This window comes from Polyergus mexicanus, unplaced genomic scaffold, assembly GCF_030449975.1.
Source record: "Polyergus mexicanus isolate NDT 795.1 unplaced genomic scaffold, iyPolMexi1.0 SCAF_11, whole genome shotgun sequence".
Taxonomy (NCBI): domain Eukaryota; kingdom Metazoa; phylum Arthropoda; class Insecta; order Hymenoptera; family Formicidae; genus Polyergus; species Polyergus mexicanus.
Window position 1 is genome coordinate 695,926 of NW_027223331.1, and position 17,636 is coordinate 713,561.

The 17,636-nt window shown below is 30.8% G+C and overlaps 1 protein-coding gene across 9 annotated transcripts in view; it reads left to right on the plus strand.

Moving 5' to 3' along the window:
* Positions 1 to 7,702, plus strand: part of LOC138937770 (octopamine receptor beta-1R) — a 74,284-nt gene extending 66,582 nt beyond the window's left edge. For 5 of the 9 annotated variants that reach the window (XM_070304348.1, XM_070304347.1, XM_070304350.1 and 2 more), the window contains exon 5: positions 6,428 to 7,164. In XM_070304348.1, coding sequence (XP_070160449.1) covers positions 6,428 to 6,638 — 211 coding nt within the window. In that variant the 3' untranslated portion in view covers positions 6,639 to 7,164. Of the gene's footprint in view, positions 1 to 6,427 lie in introns of all 9 variants that reach the window. The other 4 variants (XM_070304353.1, XM_070304354.1, XM_070304355.1 and 1 more) reach the window with 1 other exon arrangement.
* Positions 7,703 to 17,636: the final 9,934 nt, after the last annotated feature.

Below are 17,636 nucleotides of genomic sequence, written 5' to 3' on the forward strand. Positions count from 1 at the left end.
ATAATGTAATCTTTTATTGTGTATATATACAATATACATATGATGGATATTTTGATGAATTAAAAATAAATCTTTTCTTAAAGAGAAAATCGTAGAGGATTCGCAATGCAATATTTTTAAAATTGTTCAATTCTTTGTATTATATTTTAATTTCTAAATTTAATTTTTAAATAACTTGGAACATATTCTATTTTAAAATAGATTTTAGAATAAAGAGAAAATAGATTTTTGTAACATATCTAACTTTAAAAATATACACGCAACATATCTAACTTTTCAATTCAATTTTAAAATAAATTAAAAGAAATATATTTGAACGCAAACTTTAATAAACATTAGATTAATTCGCAATAAGATCGTGACAAAATACATTTTCAAATAACTATTTTTACGAAAACATAACTATTTTTATTATTTAATGTTACCATATTTAAAAGTATGCATTTTATTTTAAAATAAATTTTTCTTTAATAAAAATAAAATAAAATAAAATATTCCCAAATTATTAAATATATTTAAGAGGATGCCGGATTACCGACAGAATGCGAATATTAGTAGGATTGCAAAATCTTTTTGTTGATTATAGATATCAACAAATCCTTTTCCACAATTAAGGTACACATAATAACGGAGTGCGGAGTTTAACATTTCATATGAAAAGTTGAAAAAAATGTGAAAATTACAGTTTTGTTATCGGCTTCTGCCGTCAACATTTACTTAATATAACAAATTTGTAATCTGTACGTGCCTAATCAGTGAACTCCGCACTCGGCATTTCATCAAAGAGTATAAGTGAACTTAGAGAAGTGAATTTAGAAGCTTTATAAAAAAGATTTTACGATGCTACACTTTCGTGTATATGTGTGTGTGCGAGATAGAGACTCAAGAGTAAAACAGAGCAGTAGATTAGTTGCGTGATGTCGCGATAGACGGAGCTGCAATCTTACATGACAAGGACAGACATAATCGTACTACCTTTGTCTCTTTCATGCGTGGAGAGTAATATATATATACGCACTAACATTATTGCAGTATCTTTTTTCTCTCGATCATACGCTCTGTCTTTTTCTAATCGCTCGCTCGCTATGTACTACGTATCGCTTAGCTTCATGCTCCTCGCATATTCACTTACGCGTTCACTCGCGCCTCTCTCTCTCTCTCTCTCTCTCTCTCTCTCTCTTTCATTCTGCTCGTTCATTATTGTATATTGTATTCTTTTATTGCCATTATTATATTCTTTTATTTGCTTAATTTTTATTCTTTCTATTCTCGTGTCCCTACATGAAAATAAATAAATTTATTTATTTATGTTTATTTGATACATCATAAATGAGATACACAAGTTATTTTCTTTTTCTATTTAATTATAGTTAAATACAACACATGTACATACAAAAATGCACATAATTAAATACTTTTTCTATTTATGACATACACAATATCTCATTTATGTTGTATAAAATAAAGACGAATAAATTAATGTATTATTATGTAGGAAGACGAGAATATAGAAAGAATAAAAGTCGAAGAAATAAAAGAATATAATAATGGGGATGAAAGAATACAATAAAGAACGAGGAGCAAGCGAGATGACAAACATCAAACAGTTCCGAAGTCTCGTTCGCGAGGCTCTCTTTATCTATAATATCTCGGGTTACATATCGTTCGTAAAATTTCTGTTTTTCGTATTTTATCGATATCAAAATAATTTTAATAGATTAATGAGATTCTTGCGATTAAAATAATACTAAACATGACATAAATCAGATAATTTTTAATCAGTTATGTTATTAAAATTATGATTACTTATTTCATTTAAAATAATCGGATTTATATCGTATTTGGTGTCATTTTAATCGCAAAAATGTAATTAATCCATTACAATTATTTTCAGATATATAAAATGCGAAATACGAAAGTTTTATTTTCTATAGTAAGATGACATATATACGTGAAAGATTACAGATAAAAGGAGTCACGCGAGCGAGGCTTCGGAACTCTTTCATGTTTGTCATCTCACTTACTCCTTCATTCTTTCTCGCTCTCGCTTTTGTCGACTCTTCAGCGTCGGGGATCTTTCCTTATCTACAAAATATAAACATCTTCTATATAAAAGGTGAAACTTGTATTTTCCATTTCATCTGTATAAAAATAATTATAATGGATTAATGAGATTCTTGCGATTAAAATGACACGAAACATGACATAATATCGGATTATTTTTAATCAATTATGTTATTAAAATTATTACTTATTTCATTTAAAATTATCCGATTTATGTCATATTTGGTGTTATTTTAATCGCAAAAATCTCATTAATCCATTATAATTATTTTTATACTAATAAAATACAATATGAAAGTTTCAGTTTTTATTTTATAAGATGTTTATATAAGGAAAGATCCCCGCGCGATGCTGAAGAGTCGACAAAAGCAATAGCGAGAAAGAATGAAGGAGCAAGCCAGACGACAAATATCGAAGAGTTCCGAAGTCTCGCTTGTGAGGCTCCCTTTATCTACAATCTTTCACGTTAGATTAATATATATAAATTATTATAAAATTTATATATATATATACAGGGTGTCCGGCGTCAATCGCATCACCGGTCGTGTGCAGGTAGAGCAGATGAAATCGAGAAGAAAAGTCCTTTACCTTTTTTTTCTATAACACTTAATAAAAGAGTTATTATTGAGTAAAGTCTGGCCAATCAGCGCCGACCTTTAGCCGGGCGCACGTCAGTGAGCCGCGCGCTGTGAAGTGTGCAGCGGCGTACACTATCAAGCGCGCGGTTCACCGACATGCGCCCGGCTAAAGATTGGCGCTGATTGGCCAGACTTTACTCAATAATAACTCTTTTATTAAGTATTATATAAAAAATTGGTACAGGACTTTTCTTCTCGGTTTCACCTGCTCTACCTGCACATGACCGGTGATGCGGTTGACGCCGGACACCCTGTATATATATGTCATGTTACTATAGAAAATCAAATGTCTGTATTTCGCATTTTATATATCCGAAAATAATTTAAATGCATTAATTACATTATTGTGATTAAAATGACATGTCGTAAAATATTAATAAATAATGTTTTTATGTATCGAATTAATTTTAATCAATATGAAAATAATTTTTTATTCGGTTACAGAATATTCGTTTATAAAGATGCGCATTTGTTTATATTATTACGCGATATTTGTAGCATGCATGTATCTAAGTATGTGTGTACGTATCGGGGAATAAGGCGACTGTACTATTCACACGCACACAGCCAGGCACATCCGATAATATCAGTGCGCGGCAGTACTCAGTCTCAGTCTCAGTCGCGCGTGTTGTGTACATACGCGTAACGAGAGATAACCGCAAAAATGTGCTCAACCGTTATAACGCGTTATAACGCATCGAATTTAAAAAACGAGTGTTGTGTTTGTGTAGTCATAGTGTGTTCATATAATAGGGCGAAAATGTAATGAAAAACGCTTGCCTCGCTTTGCCCGCAGACTTTCTTTAAAAAGAATAAGGGTCAAAAGGTTAGTATATTTATATACCATAATTCTAGAAGGAATTGTTTTAATGTATAGTATATACTAATATGTCGCTAGATATAATTGAATTTTTTTTCCGTGCAGTTTACACAAAAATATAAGTATGATAATGTAATATTATATAAAAATGTAATATTTCAAGTTTTTTTTTTATTTTTTGATTATATCTTTAAAGCAATTCCTAAATAGAAAACAACATAAAGACCTTTGTATAAAAAAATTGTAACATAAAATTAATCTTTAAATAGAATTTAGAATTACTACAATACATGAACATACACATTATATATATATGATGCATATAGTATTTAGTACTCATATAGTATTTTTGTTATAAAGAAATAGACAGACATGGGCAAAAAAAGAAAGAGAGAGAGAGAGAGAGAGAGAGAGAGAGAGAGAGAGAGAGAGAGAGAATAGGAATGAGTAAGCGAGAGAATGGCTGTACAACGATATATCGATTAATAATTCACATCAGTCGCTAAATATTAGTGAGCATAAAGTATTGCTACGGAGAAAGATCCAACTATTTCCTTTTTTTTCTTACTTTTGGCACTTGTATGGACACTTGCTCACTTACACTATATCCTCTTTCTCTTTGCCCATTCTTCTCTGTCCGTCTCTTTCTGATCCGAGCATACTATGTATGTTATATATTATCTATATGCGATCTTTTCGTGAACTGGTTGAAAATATTTCATACCAGATGCGGTTTGCATGTGCGCTCTAAATATTGCCGAAATATTTGATCCCAGAAGCGATCTTTTCGTGAACTGGTTGTAAATATTTCATACCAGATGCGGTTTGCATGTGCGCTCTAAATATTGCCGAAATATTTGATCCCAGAAGCGATCTTTTCGTGAACTGGTTGTAAATATTTCATACCAGATGCGGTTTGCATGTGCGCGCTAAATATTGCCGAAATATTTGATCCCAGAAGCGATCTTTTCGTGAACTGGTTGTAAATATTTCATACCAGATGCGGTTTGCATGAGCGTTCTGGTTAAAAATATATCCCAGAGGCGATTTACGTGTGCTGGGTATTGTAAAAAATATCCCAGAGGCGATTTACGTGTGCTGGTTATTGTAAAAAATATCCCAGAGGCGATTTACGTGTGCTGGGTATTGTAAAAAATATCCCAGAGGCGATTTACGTGTGCTGGTTATTGTAAAAAATATCCCAGAGGTGATTTACGTGTGCTGGTTATTGTAAAAAATATTCCAGAGACGATTTACGTGTGCTGGTTATTGTAAAAAATATTCCAGAGGCGATTTACGTGTGCTGGTTGCTTTACAATATTTTGAACCGGATGCGATTTAATAGTTATATAAGATTAGCAATATAACCGTTATTATATATTATAATACATATATATGTATTGTGCTATTGTATGTATGTATGTATGTATCTATGATGTATGTATATATATATATACATAAAAGGCACACATATATATATAACAATACATGCACACACACACATACACATGGCCAAATATTATTCCTCTTGGAAAGATATATGGAAAGGCACACACACACACGTACATATATATATATATATATATATATATATATATATATATATATATAAGTCCATATAAGTAATGTGTGCAATTGTGTTCAAATATGCAATAAAGGCAGACACGTGTATATGTTATACTGTTATCTATACGCTTAGATACGCTTAGATATGCGTGCGAGGCAATAGAGCAGTAGAAATACACGATGTCCGATTTCAACATATTGAACACAATTCTCTTTCAAATATGCATAAAACATGCAGAAATATTAATATTGGTAACAGCGGAACTAAAATTATTGATATTATCGATAATTTCGGTCGGTATTATCGATAATTTTAGTTACGCTTAGATGAGGGCGCTAACTCGTCGGAGTTCGGCCGTCGCTCCGGCATCCTCTTAATACCTTAATTTAATTTTTGAGAATGTGTGTGAGTTAAAATAATTACAACAGACATCCTTGCCAGTTTGGACTGACTTGTCGTCAGTTTGATTTACAAATTTACATGATACTTGAAACGCCTTGAAACAATTATAATTGTTCGTATTAAGTAAATTTATATCTTCAGCGATTTATCTCGTTGAACAAAGTTCTTGGAGTAACAGTTGTCAAACGTGATAATATACTTCGAAATCGTATTTTCACACCGATGGCGCACGTAAAAAGGCAATATCGAAACATTGATTTAAAATCCGTATAATGCAGATGTATCTACGTATATGCAAAATACTCGGGGCGCGCATGTTGTAAGAAAATACAAGAGGCGAACGCAAAAAAAAAAAAAACTAATTTCCCCGTCATAATTTTGATGCAGAACAAGTCCCATAAATATCTAAACATCATATTTGTATTCGCACCTCCCAAGATACCACACTGAGATATCCTTATCGAAAATTATGGCGCATCGTATTCGGCTGATCTCTTGACCTTTTTCCTGCAGATTTACAGCCCCTTACTCTGCGAATCTCGATCCGGATTATTAATGTTACCACATGGTGCTCCCAAAAACTTTTCTCTCCAAAACTATCGTTGTCGTTGATTTATGTTATCGCGTTTTTAGAGTAAAGCAGAAGGCTTTGTTTGCCGATTTCTTTTTACTCTATTTCCCCCTTAAAAATACGTGTATTAAATTATATATATATATATATGTATATACTTTGATTGTTTGACACAAAATATAATTATAAATTTCATTTTAAGAAATATTGTTTAAGACGTATCGATGATAATCTCTCTCCACAACTTCATACATATATCTAATCTTCAAAAATATATTTGAAATGGTTTGCGGAACTATAAGGTACTTCGATTAACTTCTCGAACAAATGATAATAAATATGATTCTTTTCTGTCATTCTTTCAGGTATCTGACGACGTCGTTGTGCGGCGAGGCTTGCTACTGCCCGAACACGGTAGTATCGGTGCTTTTTTGGATAGGTTATTTCAACAGCGCCCTAAATCCGCTTATCTATGCGTATTTCAACCGCGATTTTCGCGACGCCTTCAAGGACACGCTGAAGAGTGCCCTGCCCTGTTGCGCCAATTGTTGGAAGACACCGTCGCAATTCGTGTAGCGCGACAAGATTTCCAGAAATATATATCTGAAAGGCGAGTTTATCATCTCTCGCAACCCCTATCATTCTCTCTCTCTCTCTCTCTCACTTTTTTTTTTTTTTTACGAGTTTCCAATCAAAGCGAAATCGAGCCACTTCGTTCCAGTGATTTTTGAACATCAATCGACATTGTTCGCAATTAAACCTTATTGCTCGGATCTATTGACTTCACACACCATTGGCTTTTCCGTTATTCCGTGAACTTTGTGCGAGGCGCATGTTACGTTGATTGTTAATCGTCACGCGATGCACGCCTTAGCAATTGAACCCTCTTTTATTTAATTATTTAAAAATATTTTTTCGATATTCATAAATGATACCTTAAAGAAATATGATTTTATTTTAAATAAAAAAAAATAAATAAATAAAAAACAAGATATAAAAGGAAAAACTTGTATAACGTAAAATACAAAAAGAGGGGATTATAAATTTCAATGTAAAAAGATATATAAAAAACAATTCTGGATTTGAAAATTTACAAATTGATATTATATATGTATATATTGTATTTTACATCTCTTTTTTATATTTATTCGCTCTCTAAGCGTGTTTTGATCGTGTAACTTTTTAATCTTTTACGGCTCTTCTTGGGCAATTTTTTTTTTTTTCAATTTTCAACACTTGACTTGGACAAAATATTAATTTTAAATATTTATGTAACTGTGTAAACATTTGAGATAAAAACTCGAATTGAAGCTAAATAATTTAATCATGGATTTGCGATCTTCAAAGTGTGAATTCCTATCAATTACGATCATAGTCGTCTTTAGGACGACGATCGGCAGCACGTAATTGCCTGGCCATATAATCGTTGTCCCGAAATACACTCGGTAATGTAATCCCCACTATCATATCGCTGGCGGAAGCACACGACAAACGCTTTCGAGAGATTCGAGATCGAAATTAATGCTCCCGAAGAGCGGGGTCATTAAAACGGATATTACCGAGTAGAATAGATGCTATTACGAGCGATTATCATTGATATGCTTCAATTTGTGATTTTAAGACGGATTTTTTTTTTTTTTTTTTTTGGCGTTGATAACAGAAGAAATCCATCAAATATCAGAAAATTAACGAAATAGCAAGAATTCTTAAAAAAATTGTAGTAGCGATTATTAATTCGCTGATATCCACAGAAAATTAACAAAATTTTATTCAAAAGAAAAAAACCAATGTCGGTCTATATTAATTAGATTGAATTTTTAAATATATTATTTTTTTTCCGTCTCTTTCTTGAAGATAAAAATATTGATTTATATAAGAAGGCAAATATTATTTAAAAACATCACTAATATATTGTACAATCAATGGTTTAATCTTTTTTTCTTGCAAAAGAAATCAATATTTTGTTATGAGTAAAATTTCAATAATTTTCTTAAAAATAAAATGAGTTTAATAATAAATAAATTCCCTTAAACATTTTGGTATCAAGTGCCCAAACATTACATCATTAATTATTTAAATAAATAATAAATAATAAACAAATCTAATATAGTTTCAAATTTTTAACTATAATTGTGATTGACAAAAAAATGTATGATTAAAAAAAAAAATCTTACAATCCTTAAAATAGATGTGCCTGTTCTAAAAACATTTATTATATAATTTATTATTTATTATTTACATTACATATTATATTCTTTATATTCTTTCATATATTATTACATGTTAATTTTTAAATATATTATAATTATTATTTAAAAAACCGAGTGTAGATTATTTTTTGAACAAAAATTTATCTAATTTTCTGTGTATTTGTAAATTATTAATAATAAAATCTTATATTTACTATCGTATAGGCAGAATAATTTCACGCAAAGAGAGCGACATCAGAAGTTACGCGGAACATGGATAAGCCCGTGCCGAGGTACGCACGAGATCACAAGGGATTTGTTAATCTATGCTTACTCTGTAATGTAAATAATACGTCGAGATGCCCGCTAATTAGATGTAATTATTAGCGCATGTAAGGCTGTATTATACGTAACGCGAGACACTTAAAGCAGCTAGTAACGAGACCGCATATGTGTGTGTAATATTATCGTAATCACGGAACAATAACGCCACGATGGATCAGCACGCAGAGTTTATAAAGAGACGTTCATCGTGCGCGCCATATTATATGCCTGTATAAATGTATAATATAGCAATAAAAATGGAAGACAGATTGTAAATATAAAATAATATAAAAGCGTTTAGAAATGCGAGTGTATGTATGCGCGCGCGTGCCCTACTTGTGTTTTTGTAAGTAAAATGGATATATTATACACACATATTAGCGTCGAGTTTCGTATATGTATTGCTTACATGTACACAATGGGCAACTTTAGTCAAAAACGTACTAGGGCGACATAATTAAATGAGCACATTTCTCATTGTGTTCAAATATATGTCATTATTTCTTTAAATCATAAGAAGATCTCGCATTTTTATTTGAGAAAAAGGAGAGAGAAAAGTGGTTTTATTAAATATTATTAATATTAATAAATATTATAAATTTTATAGCAGTATCTCGAGAGCTTATTATTTAAAGAAATAAAAATATATATTTCAGGCCAATAAAGCGTCTGTGTTTACTTGTGCCATCCTAGAATATATGTACCTGTAAAGGTATTCCGTCTTCTCTGTTAACATATTCTATTTATACATATTTTTTAAATCATTGAAAAGTCTATTGCTTGCAATAATTGTACTTGGATAATCAAAAGTTGCAATATTTTATCAAATCTTGTGCTCTATTATGGTTTCCTTTTCAATAATAAAGATAATAAAAATTATAATAATAAAAACGTAAAGAAAATGTCTCGAGAGACGATTATAAAATCAAAATACGAGAAAGAAAAGGCCAATTGAAAACAGCAATTTTTTTACTCACAGATCTTTTTTTTTCTTTTTTTTTTTTTAACACCGATAAATATCTTAAAAAATTAATACAGTACGGAATACCTTTCCCGCATCAAAATGGTTTATTTTATTTAATCGACCGTCTCTCTATCCGCTTCTGGATGATTATTTGATGAGAAAGAGACCGAGTGCGCGAGTGAGAGAATGAATGAGGACAAAAGATTATGCCAACGTAGAGTAATTCGCTGGCAGGCACGACTTTCTCGCAATTTCTGACAAATAATATTTCTTTTTTACGTACGCTTAATGAAATCATCGAATGTCACTAGCAAACAAATTTGCCAAATTTAAAAGAAAGCACATTTCGCACGATAATCGGCATCGAAGAAAAGAGACGCGAAATAATACCGAGAGACTATTAGAAGATTCCTAAAGTATAAGAATAATCAGAAAATCGATCGGTCATTATTGATTAGTTGACAATAAATAATTATGCTAACGCACGCTTTATAATTAGCATAATTGTTGTAATAACAATTTTTCTAATTCAAACAATTAATTTCTACTATGTAAAGAACAGAATCAATGTGCATCCAAAATCAGTGCGAATTTGAAGCGAACATAGTAAACTTTTTTTCCCCCCCCCCCCCCACAAATGTTCCTTTCTCGACACGTGTCAAACTTTATTTTTCTATGTATATATTATGAGATTAGTTATTATCATCGAGGCATGTTTTATATCGGGCTTCCGTTCAGGTAAGTTTTAGCGGATCGTCATGAACACGAAAGAAAAAAAATACACCTAAAGCTCCATTCTCGCGTATCCGAATTGCGTCAAATCCGAAAATACATTGACGTTAGAAAAGATAAGAGCTAAAATTATCACATTTAAAAAATTAACAAAATTAATATTTTTTTTTTTAAATACGATAAAATATAAAACACACAATACTAAAAAATATAATATCTGAAAGATAAATACGATATTATCATCTTTGTCAAGTTATTATTGAATTTATCGCTTTTTCGAATATTTATATATAAAAATTATAGAAAAATATACACAAATATACACATTTTTTAATACATAAAGCGATTAGTTAATCTTCATCATCAAACTAAAAATGCGAAAATGGACCTTAGTAAATCTTTTTTCTCGATGCGAAAGAAACCAATAATAATTGATATTGGACAAGGAAACTTTTGAATTTCTCACGTTGAGACATTGCCAGAGGTGTTTCTATATCAGCTATTCGCGGACATACGGAAGAGATACATTTTTTTTTGGCCAGCGAAATAATCAATCAATATCGTTTGTTCGTGCGAGAGCAATGTTAATCTGACAATCTGTATAGGTGACGCTAAAAAAAATTTCATCTTTTAAAGAAATAAGAATGTAACTTAATGTAGCTCGCGCGCTGTACACTGGGCCTAAAAAAAGCGTAGCGTTTAAACGAGCGATTCTAGCGGTTCATTGCAATGACAATTTTAGAGCGGCGTAGACGTTTAAAAGTGTCTAGCAGCAAATCAAACACACGCAGCAAGTAGAGTTAAGTGTGAATGAGAAAATGCGATCAAAGAACTGATACGTAGATAATTTTATGTAAATTACGTGAACATGAGAATGAGAAATGGGAAGAAAGAGAGAGAGAGAGAAAGTAACTATAAATGCATCGTAGCGGAATAAAATTGACTCGACTGAAGTATTTTGTACAAATTATATTTTATGATTTTAAGTTTATCTTATGTAAATAAAATTTCTATACATAAAATATATACAATTTTTATTTTTACGTATAAAAAAATGTCCGTTTTTACTTTTTTCTACATAAAATACAGATTTTTTTTTGGAGCGGGGGGGGGGGAGGGATATTTCTTACAGAAAAAAATAGATACTATCAAAAATTAAGAATTAAGAGCGATAGATAAGATATATATCCCTTTCGTCAAACGAGCGTGATTTAGCGAGTCAATTTTGTTCCATTAGAATGTAGTAGCCAATAAGAGAAAAAGAGAGAACACATGAAGAATGAAAAATAAACGATGTTATATTGCGAAAGGAAGCATAGTGCAATCTTTAATCACATCCCCGCTCCCCAATCTATCCTGTAACGTTTCCCGTGTCAATATTTTATGAGTTTCCCGCATTTTACGCGGCGAATTAATTTACCGGCGACATCGTCACGGTAGTCGAGCTCGTTTTGCGGTTAACCGACGACAGAAAAGAGCGTGATTGATCGATAGTCTAACTCTAACAGACTGTGTGACGGTTAAAATTCTTTTCACTTCTTCTCCGCCTTCAGTATTTCTTACTACATAATATGTAATTTCTCAACAAAGAGAAATCAGTATATATCACTATTAATATTTTTATTACAATAATATATCAGTATTTTTTAATTAACCAATATTATAATCCGATACTTTGGCAACCTTCTGCTTCGGTTTTACAAAATTTTACTAAAATAAAATTAATTTATCCGCGTTAATAATTAAGTATAAACAGAAGTAATAAATAAAGAAATGTAAGAATGTAACGAACAAGAGTAACAAATATAAAAATCCAACAATCTAGAAAAATGCATTTTTATCATCGCAGAGATGCTCACAAAGAACGAAATAAAATCTACCGGGGAATAATTTCAGCTATTACTATCCGCAACTTGCTATTTTATCTTCGCACAATTTCTACACAAAGGGATGCAAGAAAGTGGAGAAAGAAGATATTTATATTTCTCTAGCAAAAATCTTTTCCTCTTCATACTCTTTTTTTTATTATTTGCGCAAAGATTTATACATTTTCATTTATATAATTTTATTTTATTAAAATTTGTTTCTACAAATCTTATATAAAATTAAATAAATAACCGCGTAAATTTATCTATTTTATCGTATTCTGATAATAAAATAGAAAGAGTATTGTAAACAGAGAGAGAGAGAGAGAGAGAGACAGGAAGAGAGACGAGAAAATGACATAATGGTCAAGAACATTTGCAAGCATGAATAATAATGTCTCTCTCGTATTATTATATTACTCGCCACTACGACATTTTCCTTCATAGCTATGCGCATTATGCATTCGCGTCGACGATTGAATTTCATGGTGAATTCCATCGAGGCGATCAGAATAACAATCCCGTCTGACAAAAATTGCGATCAACGACAACGAATTGCGCGCAAAGCAACTGACAGGCAATCCCCCGTCTCCTTCACTCTCAGTCAGGGAAAACGCTCCAAAAAAAGAGACATCATCGATACTTGTGTCGTTTCGTGTCGATAGACGTGTTGACAGCTGTAAAAAGACGTTTCTTTAATCCCCTACCTTGTGTATCCGACCCTCATCGCAAAATACACACAATCGCACACACGCGCGCGTATTTTGCGCAAAGATCACGTGGAAATGAGAAAAATATTGTTCTTGCTCTCTTATAAGAAAGAAAGGGGAAAAAAAAAATCCTCGAGTTGATCTCTGTCTAACATCAGCATGAAATTTCCCAATTTGTAGGGGAGAAAATATTCTGATTATAAAAAAAAAAAAAATAGGTAAATGTTCGGATTAACTTACATGGATCATTTTCATTTATATATATATATGGTATATATATTGTATATTGAGCGGAACACTTTCCCATCCACACAACAATTGTGAAATGAACCTCACTTCGCGTCGTAAAATATATGCGTGAAAACAATGCGTTCCGTCCCGCGGAGGGGACTTCACTTGCGGAAAATATAACCTAATACCTAATCCAAACCTATTTTCATTTTTAATTCATGCATTTTAAAAGCTGTTGACAAACTGCGAGAAATAGGTGAAACATATTATTGATAAAATATCCATGATTGTGTACCTATCCCGTAAATGTAAACGAATACTTTTTCGTCTGCTCTACAACAAATACAATGTATACAAATCTCACTTTTCCTAATATTACTTTATAGTACCCGAGAAAAAGCATTAAAAGCATTAAAACTGTGAAACTTCAAAATCGCCTATCTCTGGAACCAGAAGAGAGCGCCATAAAATTCAAAGCGTATATTACTTAGGAATGTACCCTCTACACAATATATGTAAAAATAAAAACAATCCGTAAGTTAATCCGAACATTTATCAAAAAAATATAAACATTTTTCTTTTTGTGAAGATACCAACATGTATATTTATTGAAAAATTTTATAAATAAAAAATAAGAGAGACTATATTATGTTCTACACAAAATTTAAAAAAATATATGTGAAGAAAAACATAGGGTAAAATGCATAGAAAACAATGTGGAAACGATGTTTCCAGGGAAAAAAAAGCAGAAAAGAATTGTGAAAAAAAATATATAAAAAAAAATCATTTTTAGATAATAGAATATTTAATATTAATGTAAAATTAAAAAATTAAACTAAATTTAAATAAATATTTTAAATGCTGGAACCATATGAAGTCTCTCCAATAAAAAACAAAGTAATACCTTTGGGAATTATCATATTTTTTATTAAGAATGTAACATCACAAACTGAAATACTCGAGCTTTATTGTATTTTGTGTAACGTCTTTTTCCATATATGGTAGCGATAAAAATTTTCCTATAACATTAATTATTTTCTTTCTTTTTCCTATTTGTTTTTCCGTTTCCGTTAATCCGATTTAATCTCGCTGCGCAATTTTTGCATTGCTGTGGATTTTTACGATAATTCGCAATTGTGTCGTACCACGAGAAACGGCGTGTAATTGCAACTTACAAATCGGAGATAAAACCACTTTATCTGCCACGTGAAGTACAGCGGAGTACGATTCTGCGTTACTGATTGCTCTCCGGGAAATACGCAACGATTTCCCCGCATCTACTTTTAGATGTGATGAATAAAGAAGATTTTGTTGGAAAGAGAGAAAGAAAAAGAGAACAAGCATTTATCACAAGCTCTGGATGCTACGACGTGCATTCTGTTTAAACGAAATCCAATGTTCTTTCTCTTTTGCGTCTACGCAAGTTTTTTTCCTTCTCATTTAATGCGATGTAAAAGCACGCAACGCAACACTCGAGAAGAAGCGATTTGAAAAATGATCGTCTTCGCGTGATGAATATCTGATGGCACAGGAAAAAAATTGTTCTTCGTCTTAATGACCGAACAATCGAATAAAGTAGAATAGAGCAAAATCTTTCAGCAAAATCTTTAAAATAATATAATACAAATTCTTATATAATAAAATAATAAAATATATTTTTGCGAATATATAATTAATCATGTATAACCTCTTATAAAATTATTTTACTTTTACTGTTTTATCTTGGTTTTATATTATTCTTTTTTACATTATTTGCTTTTGAAATTACATTTTCTTACATTTTTTAAATAAAATCCTTGTGAATATTAGTCTTAAAGCCAAGCTGTTTCTCTTTTCGCGTGCTGCATGTTGCCGCGACCGTAAATGTACACGTAAAGTCAACAGTAATATACGCAGCGTACTTTGATACATTATCGAACATCCTTGTCTTTATCTATCGCTTTAGTAAAAATGTTTCTATATTATTACACAAAAACTAAAGCGTTTCACTTCTTCATTTTTTAAGTGCCTAAAGTGCACCAAATGTAATCATGCTTAAGAGGAGACGGAAGAGATAAAAAGCTTCAAATTAAAAAAAAAAAATAAAAATAGAGATTATAAGGATGCAAAACATAATAATTAGAATTCTGAAAATTAAAATAGAAAAATAAATTTCCAATGACACAAGATTATATACATATATATATATATATTATAAGATATATTATTTTTTAATATAATAGAATTTTAATATAATAAAATTTTTTTATTATTGATTATCTTAATTACAATTGTTAGATGATTGATTATTAAATAAAAATATTTATGAACTTTGTTCAATATTTTTTATTTATTCGTAATGACAGCAACAGGTTTGAAATATCGTTAAATATCAATATATCTAAGGACAAATCTCGTCTTTTTCTTTTTATTATATTACTTCTTGTTCAATATATCTTTGAAGATCCGTACTTGTCATCCGATGAATAATTAATCGCGTCAATCGTTTACCACTCTTCCGAGATTTTTATCGGCGAATAAATGATCGTTCGTCAGATTCATGAAGTCACAATAAAAACTCTCGTGCACTGAAACAATATTCAATAGATCGACAGATAACAAACGTCTTTTTATCAAAATAAAATATAAAATGAAAGATGCGCCATCCGAAATAAATTGAAATAAGCCGTGATTGCTTCTGTTTGTTCTTCTATAAAACAACAAACGTAATTTATGTGTTAAAAAGTAAGCTACTTAAACGTACTTGTACGAAATTTTAAAAACTTTTTTATTTATTAGAAAATTAAATATTATTGATCTTAAAATCAAACAGAATTTAAATTAAGCAATTAAAAATTATTTAATAATAAAATAATAATCAAAACTAACATGCATGTTTTAAAAATAAAATAAAAGTGTAATTATAAAAAAAATTTATGCAAAAGATTAATAATTTAATCATAATTGTTATTTGCAAATATTTACACGTTTTATCTTGATAGAAGTTGGTATCAAGCTTTAAAGAGAACAAATGGAAGAAATGTCACGATAAAAGGGTAAACGAGATGAAAGATATTTTTTAATATATTATACTCCTACTCCTTTCTATGTGGAAAAAAATCTCTCAAAAGATGGCTTCAGATTTAAAAGAAAAGATCCCGAAAAGGATAAAAAGGTTCTGGGCCTCTAAATTAAAACAATTGAGAGGCTGCCATAATTTCTGTTGAAATTCCGCTTTATAGTAAACAAAAGATATAAACATATTATGATATTCCATAATTCTTCGCGTTTCGCGAGAAGAAGAAGAATAGATATGAGAGAAAAAGAAAATATTAAATGTCAAATCGATTAAGTCAAATGACAAAAAAATAACAAAACGGTAAAAAATACTAAATAAAAATATTTAAAAAGAATTTGTTAAATTATAGCAAAAATAATTAATATAGATCAAATAAATATTTACAATTGCGATATAATTTCTGTTACGCGGATTGGAAAGCATTTCTTTGCAATTCGTTCACTTTCGCGCGACATTATTACGAAGTTATTAACGAAGTTAAACTTAGCAGCTTTCGATAAATGAGTGCTCTCAAATAGCTCGCAGAAGTAATTAGTGTTATATTACAGAAAGGATGAATATCAGCCGCTTCTTTATAAGCTCTACCAGCGCGATGAAATCATGATACGTCAGTCATTAATAAGGCTGTGCAGACATTCGTGTTCTCTAATAACTATCCGTTTTACGCTGATAGATCGCATTAACTCAGATTTGCCAAGTAGAAAAATGTCACAAAGAATTTTTAATGGAAATTCAATAGAAATGGATCTTCAGACAAAAATAGAATTTTCAGCATAAAAAAACGCTCTACGTTTATCGTAAAATCCATAAATAATATATAAATATATAAAAATATATAAAATAATTTAGACATAAAATATTACGAATTTATAAAAATTAAAAATTAGAGGCAAATAAATATAATAAAGTATATAAATAATATTGACGTATAAATAGTTATATATTTACATGTTTCTTTACATCTTATCTCATAGATGTTAAAAATGACTGACAACGAGAATTATCTTTGGGACACCATATATACGTATAAAGCGCTTTATAACTTTAATATTCGCGCGGCTATGTCGCGACACAGATGGGACCATGTTATACATATAAGCCTGCTCTATCTGTCGCATCCAGTCGATTGTCCTAATTCTCAAGCGGAAATCGATAACGATGCCCACAAAATTTATTTGCGAATTCACACGCTACCGACATGGTCGCGAAAGTGAGTCATTGTCTCGCGTCCCAACGAAATTCCGAAACTGTCGGACGCAAATTCGCAGCAACGCGATCACTTGAACGAGCGGAATTTGTCGAACGTGCCAACGTGACAATCAAATCCCTGAGAATTTCTGACAATTGCGCATGGTTTTACGGTAGAATTGAATTATATGATTTATAATAGGGATGATTAATAATTTTTCATATGATAAAATCAGCGATTAATAAATGTTACTCAAAGGAAAATTTGACGATTGCAGCTGTAGAAGCCTGAAGAAGCGATACCTGTTCTAAG